General features: G+C 39.0%; 2 protein-coding genes across 10 annotated transcripts in view; one reads left to right on the top strand and one right to left on the bottom strand.

The window, feature by feature from the left end:
* The first annotated feature begins 50 nt into the window (after window positions 1-50).
* On the top strand, window positions 51-19,447 carry HPS3 (HPS3 biogenesis of lysosomal organelles complex 2 subunit 1). Of its 6 annotated transcripts, none has more exons than XM_048313911.1 (17): window positions 53-358; window positions 1,240-1,734; window positions 2,967-3,153; window positions 4,129-4,214; window positions 5,924-6,116; window positions 6,382-6,463; window positions 8,279-8,433; window positions 9,943-10,051; window positions 10,262-10,443; window positions 10,787-10,964; window positions 11,611-11,841; window positions 13,541-13,726; window positions 14,875-15,063; window positions 15,608-15,715; window positions 16,071-16,277; window positions 17,325-17,415; window positions 18,548-19,447. In XM_048313911.1, exons 1-17 carry the CDS (start codon window positions 136-138, stop codon window positions 18,673-18,675), a joined length of 3,030 nt encoding a protein of 1,009 aa, XP_048169868.1. In that variant the 5' UTR covers window positions 53-135; the 3' UTR covers window positions 18,676-19,447. The 6 variants fall into 6 exon arrangements, with proteins under 6 accessions (XP_048169872.1, XP_048169873.1, XP_048169869.1 ...); XM_048313910.1 differs by having other exon boundaries at window positions 5,918-6,116; XM_048313914.1 differs by having other exon boundaries at window positions 291-358; window positions 1,224-1,734; window positions 5,918-6,116.
* The window catches only part of LOC125330621 (ceruloplasmin), a 32,942-nt gene continuing 14,252 nt past the window's right edge, over window positions 6,012-24,701 (bottom strand). Inside the window, exons 15-20 of one of the 4 annotated variants that reach the window (XR_007205642.1) lie at window positions 24,172-24,278; window positions 23,254-23,470; window positions 22,455-22,594; window positions 21,883-22,045; window positions 12,079-12,207; window positions 6,012-6,483 (exon numbers count right to left, since the gene is read on the bottom strand). Coding sequence is in view for 2 of the 4 variants with exons in the window: in XM_048313908.1 (XP_048169865.1) it covers window positions 20,726-20,796; window positions 21,883-22,045; window positions 22,455-22,594; window positions 23,254-23,470; window positions 24,172-24,278 (698 nt within the window). In the remaining 2 variants the exon portion in view is untranslated. Of the gene's footprint in view, window positions 6,484-8,795; window positions 9,707-9,992; window positions 12,208-19,601; window positions 20,797-21,882; window positions 22,046-22,454; window positions 22,595-23,253; window positions 23,471-24,171; window positions 24,279-24,701 lie in introns of those variants that run through there. The other 3 variants (XR_007205641.1, XM_048313909.1, XM_048313908.1) reach the window with 3 other exon arrangements.

Raw genomic sequence — 24,701 nt, 5'->3', positions numbered from 1 at the left:
GGCAGCCGCACACGGCCGCACCCGCCCTCGCACAGCGCCGCGCGGAGGCAGCTCTGCCCACCGCGGAAGTGCAGGGCGCCGTCCCAAGAGGCGGCGAGTGCTGTCTCCGCTGCTGCGGCCGAAACTTTCGGGACCATGGTGCAGCTTTACAACCTGCACCCTTTCGGGTCGCAGCGAGTAGTGCCCTGCAAGCAAGAACCGGCGCACTTCTGCTGCGGCCAAGACGTGCTGTTCGTGGCCAGCACGGCGGCCAGCTGTAGGGTGGAGGTGTTCGCCGTGCGCGAACAGGGCCGCTGCGAGGCCCTGGGCTCCTTCGCCACGCTGGGTCCCGTGCTGCGCATGGCGCACAGCTCGGCAGGTCAGTCCCGGCGACCGCTGGGTCCGTCAGTGCTCGGCTGGGGAGGCCGGGACGTGTCAGGCTCGAGTGCGTGGACCGGCCCTGAGGGTCCGCCGGGCGGGGATGGCGGGCCGCTCGGGCCGGGGCCGGGGCCGGGGCCGGGGCCGGGGCCGGGGCCGGGGCCGGTGGGTGGCGGGCGGCGAACAAAGCCGCTCGGGCTCCGCCGCGGGAGGACGACCTGGCCCTCCCACCCGTCTCTGCCTCAGACTTCCCCTCAGGCTCCTTCTCAGGCTCCCTCCGAGCTCGAGGTAGGGCGCGCCTGCTGGAGCGGGCTGCCCAGCGGCCCGGGCTGGGAAGCGCGGGCCGGTCCCAGCGCCGGCAGCGCTTGAGCCTGCAGAGAGGGTACGGGCCGCATCTCCCTTCGTCGTCTGCCTCCGCCTCGGTTGCGGTCTGTGCCCCCTTCCCTGCTTTTGGTTTTTTGTTTTTGTTCTTTGTTTTTAGAGCACGGAGTGGGTGGTCGTTCCAGCCGATCCCACAGCTCTTCATAAGTCTATTGCTTTCCATGGTCTGTAGAGAACAAAACATTTCCTCATTAATGGGTGTGAGGAGGCGGGGAGTGGGGGACCTTGTCTGCAGTCACAACTCATAGAGATAATTCACATAGGAGTTACCCTGGATCTACATCTGTAAATCCTGCTTTTTACTGGTGTGTGAAGTGTGTGCCACCCAGCAAAGAAATTTGCACTTTGTATTTAATTAGGGAAAAATCGGTGAAAACTGTTTTTGGAATTTTTTGTAAGAGTTGAGACTTGAAGATGTTCTTTGTAGCATACTACAGCAGGTAAAGAGCTCAGAAACTGTGCTCTATTTTTTAATGATATATCAGTATGCTTTCTTTTAAGGAGACTATCTGGTGACAATTGAAGAAAAAAGCAAAGCAACTTTCCTAAGAGCATATATGAACTGGAGATGCATGTCTTCAGGGAGTGCTCGCGTGTGTGTTCGGATGGTTGGTCACAAGATGGAAGAGTCATACAGTGAAACCTTAAAAGAACAGATGTCAGTTGTTGAAATGCCACTTTCAGATCCTCCACTGTGCATTTCATGTTGTCCTGTGAATGGAGATCTTCTTGTGGGCTGCAAGAATAAACTAGTCATGTTCTGTTTGAAATACCTGGTCATAAACCAGAATTTGACTGTGTTAGATTTTGAACGCTCCTTAATTTTGCACACTGATAACCTCATTCCTGCTGAAGTTGCATTTTGTGCCAGACATATAGCTGTAACAACAGAGCTGGATGTTCTAATCCTGAAACTGGAACTGGTTCAGCAAAGTGCAGACAGGACAAAGCAATGTGCTCAGGGAGTCAGTGCACCAGAAAAGGCTGAGGATGGAGGTAGGTGCTGAAATAATTTAAATTTTTATTTTTATTTTTTTTTTATCTCCAAGAATCTGCTAGTTGATTCCTGTTGTTCTGAAAGTAGTCTCAAACAGGGTCTTTGCCCTTCAGAAAATATTTCCGCATCGTCCTATCACTGACTATCAGCTGAATAATCTAGGGCGTGAAAAGTTGTACCAACCTGCAGTTGGAGGTAACATTTCATACTAATCTGCCATCACACTTAGAGGGTAGTACAGCATCTGCAGACACAGAATTAGGTCCCTGTTGTACGGTGCCACAATGGGCCAAGTTAAAGTGGTAGTAGTTCAGTGTGCTGTGTTCAGAAAAATTCTATCAGTGTCACTGCCTAAGTAACTGACTTACACAATTAAGAATGTTTCTGTTGTGATGTCTGTGTGCTTTTGTAACTGTTAGGCTCGGAACCTGCCATAATAAAGCACATTCTCCTTTTTCAGGCCGTTATCTTACTCGGGGGCTTGCCTTAGAATTCTAGAAATCCCAGAAATAGGTGTACAGATAGCAATCTGTATGTAATGAATTATCAATTCCCACTTTTCCAAACGTATATGTATCAGATCAACACCAACAAACCTTAGGAAGGTCCTTTCTTTATAACTAAAGAAACTTAAAAGGATGGTCTTTTAGGAATGGAAACTGTACCTAGAAAAAATTTAAAGGTAAATAAGACTCTTCAGGTGGGAACAATATAAATGTAATGTTCTTAACTGAGTGAACACGGATCTTTTCCAGATAGTGGCGTCCTACCCCCAGTTGTTTTTATTACTGAAAACTGCATAGAAAAGTTCCAGTTACTTTGTGAGTGTTATTAGGATTTGCTTTCCAGGACTTAAGTGAGTTTAAGACAATACAACTTCCTCTGATAGCTGCCTCTGCCTTCTCAAAACCTCTTCAGGCAAAAGTCAACATTTTTTGATGACCAGCCATTTGCGGCTCTGGTTGCCTTGGACTCGCCTTCTAATGAACGGTTTACCTGTTTGGGTTTTTTTTCCCCAGAAATCTTGACTCTTAAGTATTCAGACTTTTGAGGCTTAAATAGGAATTGTTCCCATCTTCTAGCATGGTTGTTTTCAAAATCTTGTGGTTTGAGGAAGCCAGTGCTAGCTAGCTAGCTGTAATTGGAGCATTTAATTGATATTATGTCATACCATTTTCTTACTGCCGAGTGGAATGGTTTGAACAATTAAGATAGCATTTTCATTGCTCAGGTGTGAGAGATGAAAGTCCTTCAACACATACTTTACAGCTTGAATTAGATGAGTTCATCGTATGTCAGAAGCCAGTGGAACTGCTTGGGGAAGAAAGTAAGCTATGTGAGATACCCATCACACTGGAATCCACAGAGTTACCTACAGAAGACACAAAGCGCTTCCAAGTGCAGTATCTGCTTTTCAGGTATTACAGACATACTTTCCCTTTTATGGGTTAATTTACTACAAAAAACCAAACTGAGTTGTGTGTTTTGTCTTTTTGAAAGAAAACTCCTGATGTTTTTACTTCTGGGGTTTTTATAAGGTTTGGTGTTTCTTTGGAACTGAGGAAATTATGGGATACCAAATAAAGCCCATTTTTTACTATCTTGGAATATTTCACTTGGAAGGGATCTGCAGCAATCATCTAGTGCAACTGCCTGACCACTTCTGGGGTGAGCCACTGTTAAAGCATATAATTAAGGGCACAGTCCAAACACCTCTTAAACATTGACAGGTCTAGGGCATCAATCACCTCTCTAGGAAACCTGTCAGTGTTTCACTATTCTCGGTAAGAAAATGCTTCCTCATGTCAAGTCTGGACCTCCCCTGGCACAGCTTTGAGCCCTTCCCAGGTATCTTGTCCCAGGATCCCAGGGAGAAATGTTCAGCACCTGCCTCTCCAGGTCCCCTCCTCAGGAAGCTGATTTAGTCTTCCTCTTTCATCAGAATTTCTGTCAAAAGCCAAGGAAGAATTGATGTCAGGGTCCAACAGTGAATTCCAAAGCAAAGGAGGGAAAAGGATGACACATAATAGGGAAAAAAATTGTATTGGAGATGGCATGATGTTCCATATAGCTCAGTGGAATAGAAAGAGAGAGGAAAAAGAAGGTTAAATTGAGGTCAAAATCAATTGCAGGATTTCTTCAGTGATCTCAGACTTTGATGTGCATCTTGCAGACAAGCAAAGAGAGAGGATTTTGGTTGCAGGAACTCAATATAGTTCTAGCTAGCTGTGCTGCTTCTTGGCTTCTACAATGGCATTGGTAGTAAGAGTGTGCATTATTATTGAGTGTTGAAACATGAGCTGTGCCTCTTATAACCAGTGCTGTTTACTTGTCCAGAGTTTATCATCATAATTTCTCACGGCAGTCCCATGTTGTTTTGGACTTTTTTCTAGACGTTTTGCACCCGATCAGTCGCCTTTTGGGTTTTGTGAAGAGACAAAGTTGCACTCTCTTCAACTGCTTCCTGTATACCAGACAGGTATATGGATATGCATGAATGCACTATGGACTGTGTCATAGGAGACTTGTGAAAGGAAGGAGCTTCTTTGTATATCCTGTTTCATACACTGCGTGATTTCTGTATGATTTGTTTTTAAATTGAGATCTTCCTCCTTTTTCAGTTGTTTAAACTGAGCTTCTGTTAACAAAAAGTCTTTTAATTTGTCCAAGTTCTACATAAACCTTGAACTAACATACCAATTCATCACACAAAAAGTGTGACTAAATCAGCTTTTATCAGTTCTTTACTGATAAATTTTGTGTTGCAAAACAGTCAGTCTTCACATTGCATTAATAAAATTCTCCGTAGTGTTACAAGATACTAGACTGCCTCTCAGCCAGCCGAGGAAATCAGAGTAGTAAACGTTAATAATCACTAAGATACTGGTTACATTTCTGAAGGGCTTTAATTAAAACTGGAAGGGATGAATGCAGATTTTAGGGGTTCACTAGCTCAAGCCCCAAAAGACCCATGGAAGAATTTAATGCTGTATGTTAGCAGTCAGATTTCATAGAATCATAGAAGGTCCTGAGTTGGAAGGGACTCACAAGCATCATCAAATCCAACTCCTGGCCCTGTGCAGGAGAACCCCAAGATTCCCACCAAGTGCCTGAGAACATTTTCCAAATGCTCCTTGAGCTCTGGCGGGCTTGGGCTATGACCACCGCCCTGGGGAGCCTGTTCCAGTGCCCAACCACCCTCTGGGGGAAGAACCTTTTCCTAATACCCAACCTAAACCTCCCCTCACACAGCTTCATGCCATTCCCTCAGGAACTGCATGTAGAATGCTCTTAGGTCTCTCCTCAGTCTCTGCCAGGCTGAACAAACCAAGTGCCCTCAGCTACTCCTTCTGTGGCCTCCCCTCCAGACTCTTCACCATCTTTTTAGCCCTACCTTAGCTTCTTCTCTAATAGCTTTATATCCTTCCTGTATTGTGGTGCCTCACACTGACCGTAGGACTCAAGATAATGCTGCCCCAGTGCAGAGCAGAGCGGGACAATACCATCCCTGCCCCCCTGGCAGTGCTGTGCCTGATGCATCCCAGGGTATGGTTGGCCCTTGCCTTTTACTGACTGCTCACTCGGTTTGAGATGATTTACTGTCTGCTAAGTAGCAATGCCTCATTTAACTTGCAGCTGACTGAAAAGAATGAGCTGCTTGCCATTTAACTCCAGCTGTGTTATGCTCTCATGTGATTTACAGGCTTTGACAAGAGGGTCTGTAGAAAATGAACACAGCTGTTACCTGCTAAAGTGGCGTCCTAATAAATTCTGCCATTTCCAGCCTTTCCTTTCTTAAGTGGTGACCTATTTTTTTGTGAGCTGCAGTTCTGGATGAGCATTCATTCCACCTTAAAAGTAATTGTCTAAGATTAGACTTTCAATCCATGGATGCTTAGTTGTGGTGAGTTTACCAAGACTCTCTAATGCTGTTACATCTATAGAATTTCTTCACTAGGTGCTAGGTCCATATTTTTGTGAATATGCCTCCAAATGAGATAACATGTCATACAAATTTTTGACATGCACACTGAGCTTCATATAAAACTATTTTTTACTAGCTACTAAGAAAACTAGTCTGCAACTTGGGCAGGTTTGATTGTATCTTTTAGGCATCAGGCTTGGAATGGAATTGCCAGGTTTTGATTTATGAAGTACATAAAATACCTTTCTCATTGTTACATCTAGGAAGTTCTGCAACAGCCTGTGAGGAAACTGAGAATGAGAGAAAACTTCTGAGTCTCTTTTGCTTTTTCTCTTTACCTCATGTTGGATATCTCTACTCAATTGGGAAGTTAGTAGAACTAATTTCTACTTACCAATATTCGGAGAAGTCAGAGCAGGCAGTCCTCACTCCACAGTTCCTGCATGTCATTACAAGGTACTATGTTTATGATTCTACTGATAGTATTACTATGTTTCTCTATGCTGCTGTCCTTTTTAAATTTTTTTTCCCCTCTGATACGTCCCTCATAGCCTCCTGGAAATCTCTGGCTCATGTGTTAGTTCAGCATACCTTCCTGCTTAGGCTTTAAAGCCCATTTCTTCAAAGAAAAAAGAGCTGATTCACTGTAGTCTTGGCTACTTGATTTTTGCAAGTCTTAATTTCTTTCCTTCATTGTTGTGTTTTCTTCTTTCCTCTCTAGTCAGAGCCTGCAGTGCTTCACAGTGAGATGCAGTGCAGCAGCAGCTCGTGATGAGGATCCATATATTGACACAACGGTGAAGGTACACCTCTCATTATCTCACTGAAAGAATGGGAGTAGTGGTATGACACTTAGTTGACTTACATTTTCTTTTGAGATTCTGTTAGTTTCTAGTGGCTGAACCAATAAAATAACATCCAAAATGAATATTTTACTTCAGGCTATGGCATGTTGTATTTTGCTGGTCTACAGATCTCTCAATGAAACAGTCTATTATTGCCACGTAAAATTCTAGACCATTAGTAGTAGAATGTTTTCAAAAACGTGAAAAGCTATAAAATCACTTCTTTTTTAAACTAATTTCCATGCTTTTCTGTATAAAACTGAAGGAAGAGTGAAGAGTTTTTTTTTATTGTGTGATGTTTCTCTCTCTTAGGTGTCCTTGAAAAACCAGTTTTTCTAAGAGGCACGTAGGCAATTGAACAAGTCTGCTACCAAATATTTAGGGCATGTTTTTTAGGAGGAGGGCTTTTGATCCTTGGAGGTCTAAACTATTTCCCTTCCTTAAATTGCTCATCAGTAAAAATCTATTGAATGTAAAGATCATGATACACATTAATAAAAGTAGTAGGAAAGGTAGACGGAGGTGTATTTTAAGATAGCATTTAAGGATTTCTTCTGAGCATGTAGACAGGAGACATAAAGAAACCATAGGACAGTAGAAGCTTTATAAAATTTTCAAGAGCCAAACATGTATTCTCTGCTCTGGATAGCTAATACTGGCACGTGACACAATCTTTCCGTCCATTCTCTAGTCTCAGCTTTCTGCGTTTTCACTGTGGGTTACATTGAAATTTGTCACAATTCCTCCAGTCAGGCAATAGGCTGCCTCCTGTCTCTGTAGGAGTTTTGGAGAGGTGTGAAGGCTGCAGTCCTGCACAGATTTCCATGCTGTATCTTGCCATCCACAGTCTGCCCACCCACTCTGGCATGGATCCCTGCATGGGCTACAGTCCCTCAGGGGCGTCCCTGCGCTGGTGTGAGTCCTTCGTGGGCCAGTTGCCTCATGGGTGTCCCTGCCCCAGTGTGGAGTTTGAAGTGTGATGGGTGATGGTGGTTATTTTTATTATTTGCTATTACTATTTTTCCTGCTGTTTTTTTACACCGGTTTTAGAGCCGCCTTGTTCTGGGTCTCGCTAGCCCAGGGCGGTCTAGAGCCTCCAGATCACCACCTCTTACAAGAAAGGTTGAGGTGTCTTCAAAAAGCAGGTTACACATAGAGTGCTGTGTTGTCTTGTTTCACTGTGTATGTTAATTTGTAACTGTAGTATTTTATCTTTCTAAAGCTGTAAATTTAGAATATTTCAGTGCAAATGAGATTGCATTTTTCAGTTTTTATTTCAGTATAAATGATAGCATATGTTTTACGTGAAAAGTGCACGTAGAACAAATTGGGGAAATAATACTGGCTATGTAAGGTAACAAATAGGCAAGCAAATATAATACTTCTATCTGTAATTGGTTTTTATAAGCAACTGAAATCAAGACTTTTATAACCAGGCAGTTTTTTAAAATTTGGCCAAATTCAAACTATTCGGGATAAAGTTTTCCATGTTAGGCATCTACCTCAGGTTCTGTTATTTTGAGAAACATAGCTGAAACTGTGCAGTTGCTTTGAAGAGTGAAATAATTTTTTTTTCACTCATTATTAAATGATTCTTGTTAGGCATTTATGAGTATTTTTATTTTTGCTCAAATGAAGCACTCAAAGTTAGCAAAGCCGGTGAATGTTTTTAATGTCAGATCATTGTACAAAGGTTATTTTTTTTTTCTGATTTATTTAAAAACTCAATGTACATACCAAATGAAATTACAAAACAGTCACTTTCCTTTATAGGCTTGTCCACCTGTCACACTGGATGTCTGTACATTAAGAATGCAGCTTTTTATAGGACCAAGAGCTATCTGTCATTTCAAAAACCATATAATTCTTTTGACTAAGGCAGACACAGAAGATATTACTGAAAGAAGAAAGCCTACAAGAAGGATGCTGTAAGAATTTGTGTCTTTTAGGGAGACAGTACTTCTAGCTCTGTGTACAGTGCTGAACTTGTGGATATTGCAGTTGAAGAGTGGTTCCTCTGTTACAAAACTCTTTAGAAATAATTGTCTTCTTAGTGATTGAGAAGAGCAATCAAGTTTTTTTTTTCATTTTTACTGTATTTACTGACATAGAAGAAATGAGCATAAAGTCACAAATGCTTGAAATCAACAAAATGTTAAAATAACATTGCTAAGAATTTATCCTGAGAATTAAAAAAATATTTATCTTGAAAAAAAATATAGAGTACCAAAAATATATAGCTCCAAAGCTACAGGTAACAAAATATGTTGCAGGACAACATTTAAATGTCTTGGTTTTGGCTAAGGGTTCTTTCCAAGAAAGTTGCGAACACCACTGTAGTTATCCATTACAAAAGTTGGATCAGACTTTGCCCCGAGTTGCTGTTGTAGCATGTATGTAGCCAGAGGCATATGCGACTTTTTACAAGTTTCCATGGAAACTGCTATTCCCCTTCCATATTTGAAGGCGTTTCATAAAACAGCTAAGCAACTATTCTAAACAGCTATTCAGAAACCACTTTTATTAAAGTCAGTGTAAGTTAATTAACAAGAGTGGGACAGTTTTAGTTGATTGAGGAGTTATTTGAACCAATATTTCTTAAAGTCTAGGGCAGACATTATTCAGAAGAAGATAAGGAGAAGCCTGTCAGGGAAAATGACTATTCAAAATACTGTAGTTTTCTTGTATAAAGGATATTTTCTGCCAGTTGTGTTGTTTCAAATATTTTAATTGGCATTTGAAGAAGATACCCTTTTTGCCTTTTGTAAAGAATGTAAATTGGACAAAATTAAGCTCCTTAGTGCCATAATTTGAAAATAAAGATGTAAATATCCTAGTACAGTTAAAATAAATCCAAAAACCAGAACAAAAAGAGTCTGTTTTCCTACAATGTTTTTAACCTCAGGGCTTTATAGACCGAGCCAGCGCTTTAGAATAAAAGCATTCTGGTAACTCTTTATGCCATGACTTGGCAAATACTTTGATAGAGCTGCAGGGGCAAACATGCACTAAGTCCTTACAGGAGGTGAATAAACAGCTAATTTAAATTACTTACCTCTTCAAGGTCTGGTTGGATAAGGCCCTGGGCAGTCTGACCTGCTCAGTGGGTGGCATCCCATGCTTATGACAGGGGGGTCAGAACTAGATGATCTTTAAGGTTCAAGCCAAGCCATTTGATGATTCTATGATTTCTGATATTCCCTGGTGTTTAACACAGAAGAAGATGTAGTGGACAGTTCTGATGATGTCTCTGATGTATGAACATGCTCATCCCTGTTCTGTTGTTAGCCAGTATGACTTAAATTCACAGCTTAACTCTCCAGCACTTACTAGTCTGCAAACATACCTATTTATGCATTTGAATTATGAAATGAGTGGGGTTTTTTTGGTTGTGCAGTGTTTATTTCAACACTGACAACTCTTTTCCTTTCCTCTAGTTCCAGAAAGGCTGACAGCATCAAATCCAGAACAAATTCTGAGTCAGAGCCTGGTTGGAATTTATATATTATAAACACCGTTTCAACAATTCAGCTTTACAGAGAAATGGTATTGCCCAACTCTTGCTTTTGTTGTTTGCTAACTAAAAATAACTAATGTTAATTAATCTCTGATGCACATCATTGTTGAATATAGTGTAATACATTTCTTACGAATAGCCCATAATCCTGTTTCAAATAGCTGCCATCCTCATTAGAATTGTTCCTGTATATTCCTAATTTTTGTCAGCAGCCTAAGTATATCCTGTGTCTGTTCTAGGTAGATTATAGTAGAACTTACGAAAATGTTAAAACTGAGAGCTGCATCCATCTTTTAAGTGAGGCTCACTTACTGGTCAGAGCAGCTATAATGGATCCTCATTTCCTTAAATCAGATGAGAAGGACGATCTTCTAAGAGCATTCAGAGAAAGTTGTGCCTTCTTAGGAGACTGCTATAGCAGGTATGTTTTAGTTATCAAAGTGGTATAGGTGAGCTGTGTTTCCAGTAGTGTAATTTTAAAATGAAAATCCATAATTCTTTGCTATTTTACATTAGTATTGCATATGTAACACAAATTTTTCTGTTTTACAAAACCTACTTAATCTAATCCTCTCTTCAGTATCTAGTTGTCTTTATTGTCATTGAACAGAATTCAACACTATGTTGAATATGAACAATATATGCTGATAACTGATGTGCCTGCGACTTTGTTTGATGTAGTCGTAGTTCTTATAAAGAGTGATGGCAAAAGCGTTGCCCATAGTTGTTTTGTTATTTTTTTCCTTCCTCTCTATTTCCTTCAGGTTTGACACAAAGAATTACCACCTTGCTTTGCCATACTACAGAATGTCAGGTTTATCCATGACTGAAGTTTTAAAGAGACTAGTTTCAGAAGGTGATGAAATGCAGACATACGAGAGAGGATTTATATTTTACTTAACTCATTCTCTTAATGAAGACTCAAATGAAGAATTAAGTAAGGTAGAAATAAGTTGGATTATTTGTAATCTGCTGATTTAGTTCTGATTTTAAGAACTGTGTATCAAATATAAATCAATTTCCCTTTGAAAACGCTGAGCTGCTTTTTTAGTTTCACAGTTACTCTTTTTCACATTATTTTTCTTTTCCCAATTTTGTTGCATAGCAAGCAGCACCTGTGATGCTTTGGGCTGCTTTCAAGCAACTTCTTACAGATTTGGCTATCATGATGCATGTTGCTAGGGATCTGGTTCCCACTTGCACAGAGACACTTCTGTTTTAGGAAAGCCCTGCCTCAAATTTCTGTCATCTCTCATTTCTGTAGCAAAACCAACTGTTTCTTTGAACATTGCTAAATTACACAGATTGCTAAAAACAATTCATTTTGGTGGTGGATGTTCTCCTGGCACACCAGAAAATGGGTTGAATCACTACCAGTTAGAAATCCTTCTCTTCTACCAGTGGGGAGGAGAGAGGCAAGAAAGGCACTGTGGTTTGATAGCTATGCTGAACTTGCCTGTTTTGAAAAAAAACAAACAAACCAACCACAAAAAACAAAAACAGCAGCAGAATGGCACTACTTTCATATGCCATAGAAGACTGTATATCTGAAAAGGTCTAAACTGTCAAATGGCTTTTATTTCAATAGGAATCAGGAAATAAAGTTCTCCAGATATTCTATCTCACGGACCCTGTGCAGCTGCCTCATATCCTTTGCAGTCCCTGCATGAGAAACGTATGTCCTTTGACAGCTGTGAAGTATCTTCAGAAAGTAGAAAAGATGATGCCATCAGTGGTCCTGACACTTACTAAGGCTTTCTTGGCTCTGAAAATGGGAGACCTGACAATGTATGAACATGAAATGGACTCCTATAAGGAGGTAAATTATGCTGAGGGCATGAGCTATTCAAGCTTTGAAAAGTCCAAATCAATAGTTTGACTTGTAGTTGCATTTTACGGTGAAAGAAACTTTTGGTTACTCCCCTTCCTCCTGATATGCTGTGTAGACTCCACCGAATGTCTGCAGTAACAGTAGAATGGAGGGCTGTACAGTAGAATGGAGGACTGTACAGTTTACCCTGGAGGTAGGGTAGTCTTGTCTTGGGTGAAGACTTACCAAACAAGCAAGTTTTGAAGCTCTTAATTCTTGATCAATTAAATGTTGTTTACTGGGATGTAACCAACTCTGCCAGTGCTCTTCAGCTGCATGGGAGGATTGTATAGTAGCATTTCTACACCTCTCCACCTGTAATTAATATGTGATATGCCCATGAAAACTTCATCTGTATGTGAACAGCTGTTAGAAAATTGCTCTTCAGCAGAATATTTGTCCATTGTGCTCACAAACAGAAGTTTCTGTATACAATTTCACATCTTACGTGGAATCAAAGCACTTAACTCTTACCAAGACCAGATCAGAACCTACTTCAGTGCTATCAAAGTAAGAATTCCTCATCACTGGGGGCAAAAATGTTAGTGGAGCTGTCTCTGCTATAGATGTTCACATGTGTAAGACCAGTCTGTAAATTACTTCTTGTTAAATTTGATCAAGACTGTGGAATATTGAAAGGTGATAGAGTTTGAAACAGAGACTTTTTCTTACAGTGAGATATTGGGAGTCTGAACACTTTTGAAGTAAGTGGATAGCTGTTTCAAAGTTAGGTATCATGCTTTGGTGGAAGAAGTCCTGCAGAGTTTTTATAGTTAGCCATTTTTTAATTGCAAGGTGAGAACTGTGGGGAGCTGTTTCAAGAATTACATTCAGCACCAACTGCTTTTGCAGCACAATCAAATGAAATTGCCATGTTGTGAGCAAACACACACTGCATGGATGTTATTTTGAGAATAAGGTGGTTTAGGCTTGAGTTGTTTTGGTTGGATTTTCTTTCTTTCTAATCTGAGCTATTAAATATATTCTATTGCACTTCACCTTTAAAAAAGCATTTTATTTCAAACTAGGAAAAAAAAACACTTTCAGAAAGCTTATCTGAATTTTCCATCTAGATCTGCTTTATATTTCTTGTGTAATTCATTTAATTTACTTAGGCATCATTTTTCCATCATTTGTCTTTAAAATGGGAATATATTGTTATAGTCACCTTCAAAAGCACTCACATACCCTGAAATAGCTTCCTGTTGCACAAAGTGCAGCACATTTTGATCATTGTTTCAGGGGTATTTTCAAAATAAAAATCATACTTTAGCAAAGTAGTTTACTGAAATTTAGCAAAGTAGCCTCTTGAAAAGTCAGCCAGTGATTTTTAAAACCACTCTGTATATCAAATGTCTTGGATTTCTTTGTGAAATCCATCTTTCTTATGTGTGCACTAACTCCATCTTTCAACAGCATGTTACTTTCAGTGTTTAGGCACAATGCCTGTTTTTCAGGAGTCGCTGCTCCAGAACGTGATTTGGATCTCAGTCCCCAGAGAGCTACTCTATGAATTGCAGAAAGGATTTACTTTCTTTCCTGGCTACTTCCATCTAAATTTCACTGCCTGAGGAAATACTGAGTTTACTGACTAGAATCATATATATATTGAATTCTTTACCTGATTTATATCTAATTATGCTTGTAGACAACACTGGCTTGTGGCTTCATTGGGCAACCACGACTCCTGCAGCAGCGTAAGGAAGGAATTGTTATGCCAACTGAGTTTGCTGTTCACCTGAAGGAGATGCAGCCTGGTTTACTGGTGGCTGCCACTGTGGCTTTACATGAGAACAGTAAAATTGAACTAGAAGAAGCAGATACCTTTTTCAAGGTTGGCCTGTGATCATGTTTTTGCTTCTATTTTTTTTATAGTGACATTGTTGTGGGTAAGAAAAGCAGCCTCAGCTGCTCCTTCACTCACATTTCAGCATTTCTTCAGAAATAGCAAGATGAGGGTTGGAGATATTCTAGTCATGACAGATGGTTACATAGTCAGAAACTGGACCTTCTGGAATGAAATAGTGGTTAAGTAAAGAAAAAAAAAAATCCATTAAATTCTTTGCTTTTACCCTATCATTTGAATGGAAAATACCCTGATCTCAGAGCTCTTTCAGTGGCTTCCTAGTGATCGAGCTTCTTAAGGCCACTGAAATTTAACAGAATTTATATTAGTTCCATAAGCTTCTTTTAAAGAAATCTTTAGGATTAAAACAGACCTCTAAAGAATCAGGCCTAAATGTGAAGGTAGATAATGTTCTGATGATCTGTATAAATTGGTGAAAGTGTGTGTCTTCAGTTTATAAGAAGAAATACTGATCGTTTTTCTAGTGTCCCTGAAGTTTTCTTTCTTTCAGCTGGAAATAGACAAACCTTTTTTCTTTTATCTACAATGAATAGCAAGACTTGGGTTAAAACGTGTTCTTCATTGTACGTGTGTTGCAGTCTTACTATGTCTGTTACTTTGAAAGACCTGTATCAAAAAGAGCAAGTCACGTAGTTCCAACTAGACCAAGTGTTGTTGTTTAAAACCATTTGGAAATGAAAGTCCTTTTTGCGGGCACAAAGCTGGCACTTCTTTGTGGGTCCTACCACGATACCCAGCTGAGCTACACAACGTATCTTATCATGGACTATAGAGTCTTCCTTTGAAGACACCTACTTGTGTATTGGCATATAAAAAAATCCTCCTCATTAGCAATCTGTAAATATTTGCTGACATTTGTACTGACATTTCTAGCAGTGGAGTAAATATTGAAGAAGAAATCAAATCTGTTGGTCAGAATTGATTACCTTAAGATCATTTCATGAACTTTTTACTTTGCCTAGAAGTGTATTACATAGAATCATAGGACAAAAAAGGAATCAAAATTTTGCTTCTAGTAAAAGTGAAAAACTGTTCCTCCTGTCTTTTCTAACTTTTGGTACTAATAATCACCGCAGTCTAACTTGCTGTCTGTCTTCTGTCATTTTTGTTCTTAGATGTTGTGTAGTAGCAGTGAAAACACTATTCCCCAGCTCCTGGTGGATTTCTGGGAAGCTCTTCTTTTAGTGTCCTCTCAGGAAGAAATAGTTCAGGAGCTCCTATTGAGGGTTACTTCTCAGTATGTTTGGAGAATATCAAAGAAGCAACTTCCTGAGACTAAGCCATTGAAAACAACAGAGGATCTAGTAAGTTGTTAACCACACAGAGGAAGTTTAAGGACTGCAGTGTTCCTCCAAAATCTATCCAAGTACCATCCTTAATATTTTGATTCTAGACAGTTTATCTCTTAAAAGAAGCAAGAGTGAAATCAAATAAGGTGGTGTGCAGTTACAAATTAGTATTGCTGGCTCTGGGCAGTCCTGCTCCTTGGGGAGATTTGCAACTATACTTCCAACAGGAATCTCAGCTTTGGATAGAAATAAGGGTTAAAACGAAACAATGAGAATTTGTCAGGTGGATTATTTACAATTTTAGAAAGCTAACTAAATGAGAAAATTGTGTGAATGATGAATTCTAAAGAATTACGAACAGGAAAACTGAAATACAGAGCTAAATAGAAGTTTCCAGTTTATTTGTTACCAAATTGCATGAACCAGGAAAGAAAGGGTAGGCACTCTTCTAAATTATCCTATTTGAAATCAAAATTTTCTTTACTCACAGTGAGTTTCACATGGAACTGTCACTAACAGAAATGTTTCTTTTATTGCAACTTGATTCTGTCTTGTATAGATAAACTCCTGTAGTCATTTTGGGTTGATTTTCCCATGGGTAACTTCCATAATGTCGGTGGGATGTTCGTCTGACAAAGATTACCATGAAGACATCTCAAGACTACAGGTATGAAACAGGTATTACATCTTACTGCTTACATCTTAGATTCGTTCTGCAAATGTTCATGTATGTATGAACAACTTTCTCCATCAGACTCTCCTCCTTCTTCCCCCTAAGTTATCTAAGTCAAAATAAATGGTCGGCTGAATTGATGGAAGAAAAAAATACTGAAGAGTTCTGTTGATAACAATATTTACATTTGCATCCACTCTAAACTTGCTTTCTCAGTTTTCAGCAATATTTATTAAGTATTATTTCAGAATTATTCCAGCAAGTAAGAGCTTCTGTTCTAAGGTTATGGTTAGCGTTTTTTGCAACGTTTGTCTTCAATCCAAGCAATGCTTTTTCTTCTTGTCTTCAGTCTCTTTTATGTAGTCGGTCAATCAATATAGCTTCAGCCCTGCCTGTTTTGGAGCCCCTGACAGAGGCTGACAATGTCGGCCTCACCATCCGTGTTCTCTGCAATACCCATCTGGGCAAGTATGAGGAAGCTATTGATCAGCTTCTCAAAAGGTGTCCTGATGCAGCTGTGTTCTACGCTCAGCATGAGCTGAAAGGTGACAATCAGGTGCGCTACTTTCAATACAGTTATTCACTATTGACACTGAACCGTGCCATAAATCAAATCCCTCCTTGTGGGGTATGCCCAGCCAACTACACCTCCTGATGGGAGAGAATTTTCTAAAAGTCCTTGCAAGGAGTTTCAAAGATAAACCGAGACTCTTCCTGGAGTTTCAATGCTGCCGGATAGTTGTTTATTAAGTCTTATCAGAGGAACAGAGCCACTAACGTGACCCAGGTACAGCATAGAGCACTGAAAGCAGGAGAGAAGTCTAATTATCAAGATTTACACGGCCTTTTAAAGATAATTTAACCAATAGTTACTAAAAACGTATATTATTTTCACTTTCCTACCAATTATTCAGTAACACGGGCAGGAACTGTGGAATTCTCCATCCAGTCATCCCAAGCTACTTTTACTGCAGAACATGGAGTAGTAGAAGAAGGAGAAGAAGGTTTAGAGAACAGTCCTCCATTTTGATTTGTTTTACTCTTATCTATTTACTACAAAGAGAAGCCCAAAACCTCTAAATTTTTCACCCTGTGACAATCTTACATAGTAGTCTATCACCTAATTCACACCACTGTATTTTCTCGTTCTTGTCTGATCGTTGGTAATTTTTTCCAAGGTTGGAAGTTAAAACGGCATTGTTCAGGGGGGTAAGAACCCTTAAAAACAGGCAGAGAAATATTCCCAGCACTCTGGGTTCCTACAACTTTCCATGGAGCTGTTTTGAGAGAAAATAAAACTGACTGCGTTGGTATTGCTAATTACGTGACTTTTTCTGTCTTCTAAACTTTTTTCTATAGAGGTATGAGGGACACTGTGTAAAGATTTTTGAGCAGGAAAAAGTTGCACTGAAGATTGAAAAACACAACATATGCAAAATCACTGCATTTCAAACCATTATGTAAACTAATTTTTGAGTTCATAATCACTGACCTCTATTTTTACACATCTGATCTTAGTTTAGGGTATTTTTAGCAGGTCTTTCATACTCTTAGTTGCAGTCCTTGTTGATTTACACTTTTGCTATGGGGTTTTGTGCATTAGGCTCTGTGGTGGAACAAGCTGCTTCCTGAACTTTGCAAGAGAGCTAGACTTACTGGAAATGACTGCCCTGTTCTTATTTCATCACTCAAAGGTAAATCAATTGGTTGTAACTCAGCTCCAGAAGGCTTTGTACATCAGCTGACATTCTTAATAACTGTTCAGACTAAGGACTACTGATACGATTTTGGGAAAACGGGATCTTTTTCTTCAGTTAAAGCTAATACAGTTTAGCAGCCTTTCTGGTCATTAGCACAGAATTCTGCAATGTAGGCAGCATAGCCTCATAAAAATCATGGCATTCATTTTGTATTGAAAACAGGTAAATTGTTGTAATCATACTCTTTCTGTATAGGTCAGGAATAGACACCATTAAAAAAAGTACTAAACAGAACTAAATGTGATTGGCTTCTAGGCTAAATGGCTATATGTTCTTAGGTAACAGGCTGCTATTGATAACACAGGGGAGGTTTAAGTGTGTATTGATGTTTAAGTCATAGACTGAAAAAACCAGTGTGTTAATACTAGAAGTAGAGAAATCAACCCTAGTAGTTCTGCAGTCCTATTGTTACATGTTTGTAAGAAGTAAATAATATTGTGTATAGCTGAGGGGCCAGTGTGATTGTTTTGACAAATTAAGAATGTTAAATAAAGCACATATATTGTTAAAAATATGCCATTGGAATGCCTGAGAAAAACAGCATTGTGAGGTTGGATTGTGCAGCACAGGTTGCCATGCTCTATCATAAAGCTTTAGTTTCTGGTGCCAGCAGATTTTCTTTGGAATTATTTTCATGCAGTAACTGTGCTGTAATTGCTTAAGAACATAACATTATGCACCTTGGTCTGAGAAGCTTCTTGCAAAGCATCGAGTTTTACAGATGGTGTTGAGTTAGGGTACTAGTAAGATTTCTAGGGCTTGCTCTGCATTTCATACAAAACATGTGAAGTACTAGATCAGACTTCATTAGTGTAAGTGCCATATGTAGACCTGATGAGTCAAGATAGAGGTATGGTTTTAATCTAAGTCATAATTTCAGTTTACTTTTTAGATTTCCCATAGTTGTGTTTGCACCCAAATGGCTATGTCTCAAATTTCATTCCAGATGCAATATTTAAATAATTTGATGACTTTAATTAGTAATTGCATGGTTAATGCTTTGGGGTTTTTTCTTTGTTCTAAACGCAAAATACCTAAACAATGTTTTCTCCCCTGCTCTGAGCAGAAACTTTATCAATTGTTGCAATGGAACTGGAGCTAAGGGATTTCCTCGGTCTTCTACCAGAGGATGGAACAGCAGCATTTTTTCTGCCACATCTTCTTCACTGCAGCCAGAGGAAGCTGCTGACCTAAAACAATGAAAGTCTGCTATCCACTCAACTACAAAGAATGTGCTGTAATAAAAAAACCAGTAGAACTTTATAAGGTATTGTGGGACTCCTTTCACATACATCTTATGTCAGCTACTGAAGTCCTGAGGCAAAGCATCTGTTTTGAAGCGAATTCTGGTGCCAAAGCAGCTAGGAAATACAGACTCTACAGTACAACTGAACATACAGTGTTCACTGAAAGTAAAGTAGAAAGTCAGTTTTAAATCTGTGTGCTGGATCACTGACCTAGGGAGGAATTCAGGCTCAGGCATGTGTCTAACTGTACGAGTAAAAGTGAGTACCTTGTTCTTCCGAGTAGAACTGTGCCCAACTGACTTAATTTTGCAACACAGACATTTCCTTGAATTCTGGCTGGCAAAATTGGGTCGCTGCTCTGTCATCTTAGTTACATACCCAGGCAAGTGTTATACTGAAAAGGTTTTAATTTAGCAATTCGCAAGAAAAGGTCATTAATCAAAAAAACCAAAAGTGGAAGATATGGACTACTGTTGGCTTGCTGGTCTTTGTTTTCTTTCTTCTCCTGCTGTGCTCAGTCAGTAGACAGTATTTGAAGTACCACTAGGCTGTAAAGCCAGCTGAAAACCCTCCTATCTTCTACAGTTTTTGGTAAGCATCTCAGGTGCTTGTGCATGTGTGTACTGATGTTTGTCTGTCTTGTGAGCAGAAAGCATCTTTCTGCTCCTTCAGAGCTGGAATTCAGTTGTAATAAAACTGTCACAATGTTTATAACTTTCTTACGAATGTAGTTTGGGGTTTTTGACAATTACCAAAAATACAGTGACTCCCGTGATCCCATAATCATCTAAACCATCTGTAGGCCTAATTAGCTGACACTGACTCTATCAAATGTTTTCACTGGCGTTGCAATGTTATTTAAATGTGTAGAAGTCAGTCAGAAGAGATCATCTATATTTCAGCTAAAATGCATTAACAAAAAAAGATAAATCAAAAGTAGCTTAACTTACTCACATAGCATTCCTGCTACAGGTAAAATCAATGATCTGATTTAGTGGTAGGTATTATGCCAGTTTCAGTATAATCTTTAAAAAATACCAAAGCAATTTAGGCTTGTTACAGAGAAGCAATTTCATTCTTAGCAGTATAAAGCCAAGACGTCTTGCTTTCCCTGCCTGTCCCTCTCGTTTGACACAGGTCTAACATGAGGAGTTGGGTTACTGAAACACAACTGGTTACTGAAACACAACTGGATGGCATGACCATGTCTGCTCTTACTGTTTTCATTTTTGATCAGCATCAGCCATACTCTAATACTGCTACTTTCATCTGTCAGGAAACACTTCCTTTTTCCTTTGCCAAGGGCTGCAACAGCAAAATGATTCCACTTCCTGAGTTACTTAAGAGTCATCAAAGCAAAGCTCTTCAGTACCATAGTCACCAAGTTTTGGCCTTCACTGTCTGCACTTCATCAGGCTTATTTCAGCCTAATTTTGCCTTGGAATTATTTTCATAACAGGAAATCAAATCTTTTAAATGCATACTCTTGAAACATACTACTGAATAAAATGATAATTTAACAGAAACAACAGAGCTATTTTGTTAATTGCTTAATTATACAAGACTATATATGTGTGAACCTATGGATAAAGTGATAACCAAATTCCTGTTTACTAAGCAGTTACTACACACATACCTATCTAGTAAAATGTGACAGTAGGATGACAGATACCCCGAATTTTGCTGTTATTCAGAGTTATTTGCAAACTTAAAGTACATTTCATTAGCTCTTCCATGTTCCTCAGCTGCTAAATAACATGGATTAACCATGACCTAGATGTTGTTTCGCGTGCAAGATACTATTTTCATTTATAGAAAAAATTATTTGTAAGCTGTTACATCCATTCAGCTGTCTTAGTCTGTGGTTCTTTTCTTATCCATGGCCACTGTGTGAAATCTTCCAAAACGTAGAGGTGAGTGGTCCAGACGAGAGTGTTTTCCAAGAAATGCTTCACTGAAGGTACACTTTGGAGGATCACTGTGTTAAAATGCTTTCATCATTCCTGAGTGCCTGGCATGCCCTTACACTTGAACTGATTGAATAATCTTGGGAACAGAGACTGTTTGTCTAGAAGGGGAAAAATAGTTTTTTGTTACATTTCATCAAAAGAATAGTCTGTGCATGGGGCCAACAGAGTCCAAAATGAGCACAGAGATTCTGAGTACCTTCTGGCCATTGTGAGTAAGATTTAAAAACAAATTTAAGATGCATGGAAGGGTACATTTTAATGCACTCTAGATGGCTAATAATAAAAAATCCAACACAGTGCTGATAAAAGTTGAAAGCCTCCTTTTACATGTCATTCTTGTACTCTTAAATTAGCCCTGTTATTGTTTGTGGAGGTTTGGCATAACATACTCTGTAAATCAATAGTGTTTATAAAATAGAATTAGGTTGTGTTCCACATTCCAGTGGTTTATCAAATAGAATTAGATTTTCTATTTAACATTGCACTCTGTATTTTTAGTATAGCTATAAATGTAAATCATATAGTTGTGTGTATGTATATATATACATATACGTACATCACGTATTTTGAATTATTGCTACTGTTCTCTTTCTGTCAATTAACTACAAGAAATACCTTATGCTCTGTCTTTTGAGTACTGGAAAGTGCTGTTTTTAAAATGGTATTAACTTTTTAGAAACAAGAACTTTCAAAATTCAAGATTTTTCACTGGTAATATTGCTAGAGCAAGGTAATAGTATCTGTAAAGCTACAACATGCCCTTGAGAAAGTAAAATCTGTTTTAGTTTTTCACTACTTCAGCTGTATAGGGATGATGAATTCAGCTGTATTTAGCAACTGTTCTTGTTTTGAACAAAGACTGAGATGATGTCTGACACTACTGGCACTTCTTGGGTACAGAAATACTCTGTCTCATGAAGAATTATTTTAAAATAGAAAAATATGTCACTTAGATTTCATGAATGGTAAGTCAAAGTTATAGTCAGTTATCATCCAGTCCTTTAGCTACTTCACTTTCCTGAGCAGCGCTGAGGGAAGTAGGACCAGATGGCTTGCAACATCTTGGCTTCTAGACATGGAATATTGCTCGGTGCCTGAACTGGTTCTAAGTATGCTGGCCTGTCTGTGAGCCCCATTGTGCATCTTTAAACATAATGAACATTACTAAGCTAGATGGCTCTTACCTTCCTTTGGGAGCACAGTGTAGGTCGTTTCCATGCCTGCATGGATGTGGTCAGTAACATGACAATGTAACAGCCAGGTTCCAGGGTTCTGTGGGGTCATTTCCACAGTTTGAAATGTCCCAGGGAACAGATCGAAGACATCTGCCCGGTAAACCCTTGTTTGCTTCAAGACAAAAAGAAGCAACAGTTAAACTGTTAAGCACACTTTCTGTGTGTCATTTCTTCTGAAGCATCTCTTTGTACATCCACTTCATGCTCCAAAGTTTAATAAACTAGCAACTAAGTGAAAATGAAGGAAAACTATAGCTTTTGTCTTACCACAGCCATGAAAAATTCACAGCTATCTTATTGAAGCAGCTTCTGAGGTTACCAGTGAGCAAATGCTACTGACAGATATTCTCTGGCTCTTGTATGTTGGTCAAGTACAGGTTTGAGGCATAAAAATCTTATGGTCAAAGTACAAGCCCTGCTTAATATTGTAACGTGACTTTTCACCATAGATAACAGTCCTTGGTATTTGACTTACCTCTCATTCTTAATACAGCAAGAAATAAGTGAAAAAGACCTGATACCTTATAGTCAAAGCTGTGGCCATGGAAGTGTGCTGTGTGAATGTCTATCTCATTGCCCATTCCCATCAGATACCAGGTGACATTATCTCCAACATGCATAGTCAGGCCATGCAAATTTCCAAACACCTTTCCATTAATGGCTAAAAAGAAGGAAAGTAAGACAGAGAAAACAATTAAGATTTTGTATATTGTGTGTTTTTGATCTCTAATGTAATACAGATTGAAAGATTTGAAAGACAATGCGAGACAAAAGTAATGGCTTTGGACAGCACATTATGAATGGTTGTGTTTATATTCCACATTAAACTAGAAAGAAAGACATAATAAAGAAAATTTCTTTGCTGTACACCATTGCTAATATTGCAGTTTTTAAAGAGCTGTGGGAATTGCAGATCTTATTTTAAAGATCTGCAATTCCCACAGCTCTTTGTAAAAGAGTTAGCTTTACAAAGACATGCTCTCAGGATGCACATAGCCTTTCCAACATATTCAGAACATTTGTTTACTGACATCAAATCAGAACTTCAAATTTCATTTTTATTCTTTCTCTGCTCAAAACTTCAACATGGGAATATACTAGGGCGTTTTGTTGTTGTTAGGCATTTTTTTTAACTTGTGAGAAAAAAGTCATTCACTGTCATTAGCAGTGTTTTCAAACAGTTTGAGTAAAATTTTTCGGGCCTTCTGTCCTGGAACTGGAAATTCAGGGGGCTGAGAAAGTTGAATTTATATGCAGTACTTTCAAAGATATAATTTTATAGAATTCCCAGAGCTAGATGCACTAAATTGGGAAACATACCATGCATTTTATTACTTTCAAGGAATTCCTCATCCTCTTTGTCGACAAGGTGTGGGTTGGTAGAATAGGTTTTAATGTTTTCATCCAAGTACCATGACTCATTTTCATCAAAAACCATAAAAAGAAGAGCAAATTGAACTTTCTTTTTAGTATGAAATGATGGCAGGTAATGTCTACGACACACAACGAGTGTGCCTATTAATCCGCTGTAAGTGTCCTGAAATGACAGATGAAAACCCACATAATTGCAAGATGTAACTAAGCAGAAGTACTTTTAATGACATACATGAATCCTCTTACTATCTTCACAGATGTCAGGGAAGCCAGTGTCAAACAAAGTTAATTCTCCACTGTTATATGCTACCCAGGGATCAAGTTCAATGAAGACTGCCTCATCTGCATCTCTCACTAGAAATAAACATTTTTTCCATATTAATTTACTGCTCTTTTTTCAAACTATTTCTATAATTTTGACCTTGATTTCCATTCAAAATATATTTCTTGACACTTTATTTGTTTTTGTTGAGACAAAGGCAGGAATACATTAATTTCCATTAAAAATACTATGTTAAGGTAATTAGTGCTTGGTAAAAAGTGGCAGAGTTGTGTTTCACGGTTGCATGTTAGTTTTCCCACAAATGACTGATTAGAGATGGAGCAAGCTATAAAGTGTTAGCTCTAAGAAGGGAATCTGAGATGATCTATACCGACAGCAGAACAACGAGGAAGCAAAACCATGAATGCCTGTGACATTCAATTTCTGCCCTGATTTTCTTGCTATTTGCTTTCAAGAAACACTTAAATTGGTATGGTATGGTAATAGGGGAAATGACGAAGAAAGCAGAAAAAATTTCAAACTCATCTCCTTCAGCTATATGTATGTTGGAGACATGAACAAAACTGATATCAATAACATACCTTAACAATGTCCACTGTTGAATGGTATGCCCATGCAATACAATGTGAATCTCCTTTCTCAGGACTAGATCTCTCTGGGATTTTCCAGACATACATTTTTGTTTCACCTGAATTAAATAAGTATCAATTAATTTTTGAAGTTTTCAGTGTGCTGACCTACAGGAGGTCATCCTGAGGCTGATGTTACCTCCATTTACAGCTTACATTTATCTTGAACGTCCCATTTAGTGCACTGGCTAGTTGATGGCAGATCCCTCTGCAGATCCCTGATTCTTCTTGACAATAGTTTTGTGTGTGTGTGGGAGTGTGTTTCTGCACTGTCCAGTTCACTATACTTAATAAAGTTGATTGTATCTTTTGTAAAGATCACAGAGGAACTTCAGAAGTAATAGCATAATCTATGCTTTCCCTATGGAGCCAAATCTGTTTGCTTTCATGAAAGGTGCAGCCACGTTGTGTCAAAAAATGACTGATCAGTCAAGGACTAAGATATATAGCAATAGTTAGCAGGGGCATTTGGACTGTAGAAG

This window comes from Corvus hawaiiensis, chromosome 10 (genome assembly GCF_020740725.1).
Source record: "Corvus hawaiiensis isolate bCorHaw1 chromosome 10, bCorHaw1.pri.cur, whole genome shotgun sequence".
NCBI classification, from domain to species: domain Eukaryota; kingdom Metazoa; phylum Chordata; class Aves; order Passeriformes; family Corvidae; genus Corvus; species Corvus hawaiiensis.
Note: the sequence above shows the minus strand (reverse complement) of the source record. Positions and strands in the feature narration are given on the sequence as shown.

What these genes read in the sequence shown, in the direction of transcription:
- HPS3 (XM_048313910.1), top strand. Translation starts at nt 136, where the DNA reads ATGGTGCAGCTTTACAACCTGCACCCTTTCGGGTCGCAGCGAGTAGTG. An exon ending in AAGCCTACAAGAAGGATGCT is followed by an intron (nt 8,434 to 9,942) that starts GTAAGAATTTGT and finishes CCTTTCCTCTAG; the next exon opens with TTCCAGAAAGGCTGACAGCA. An exon ending in AGCTGAAAGGTGACAATCAG is followed by an intron (nt 16,278 to 17,324) that starts GTGCGCTACTTT and finishes TTTGTGCATTAG; the next exon opens with GCTCTGTGGTGGAACAAGCT.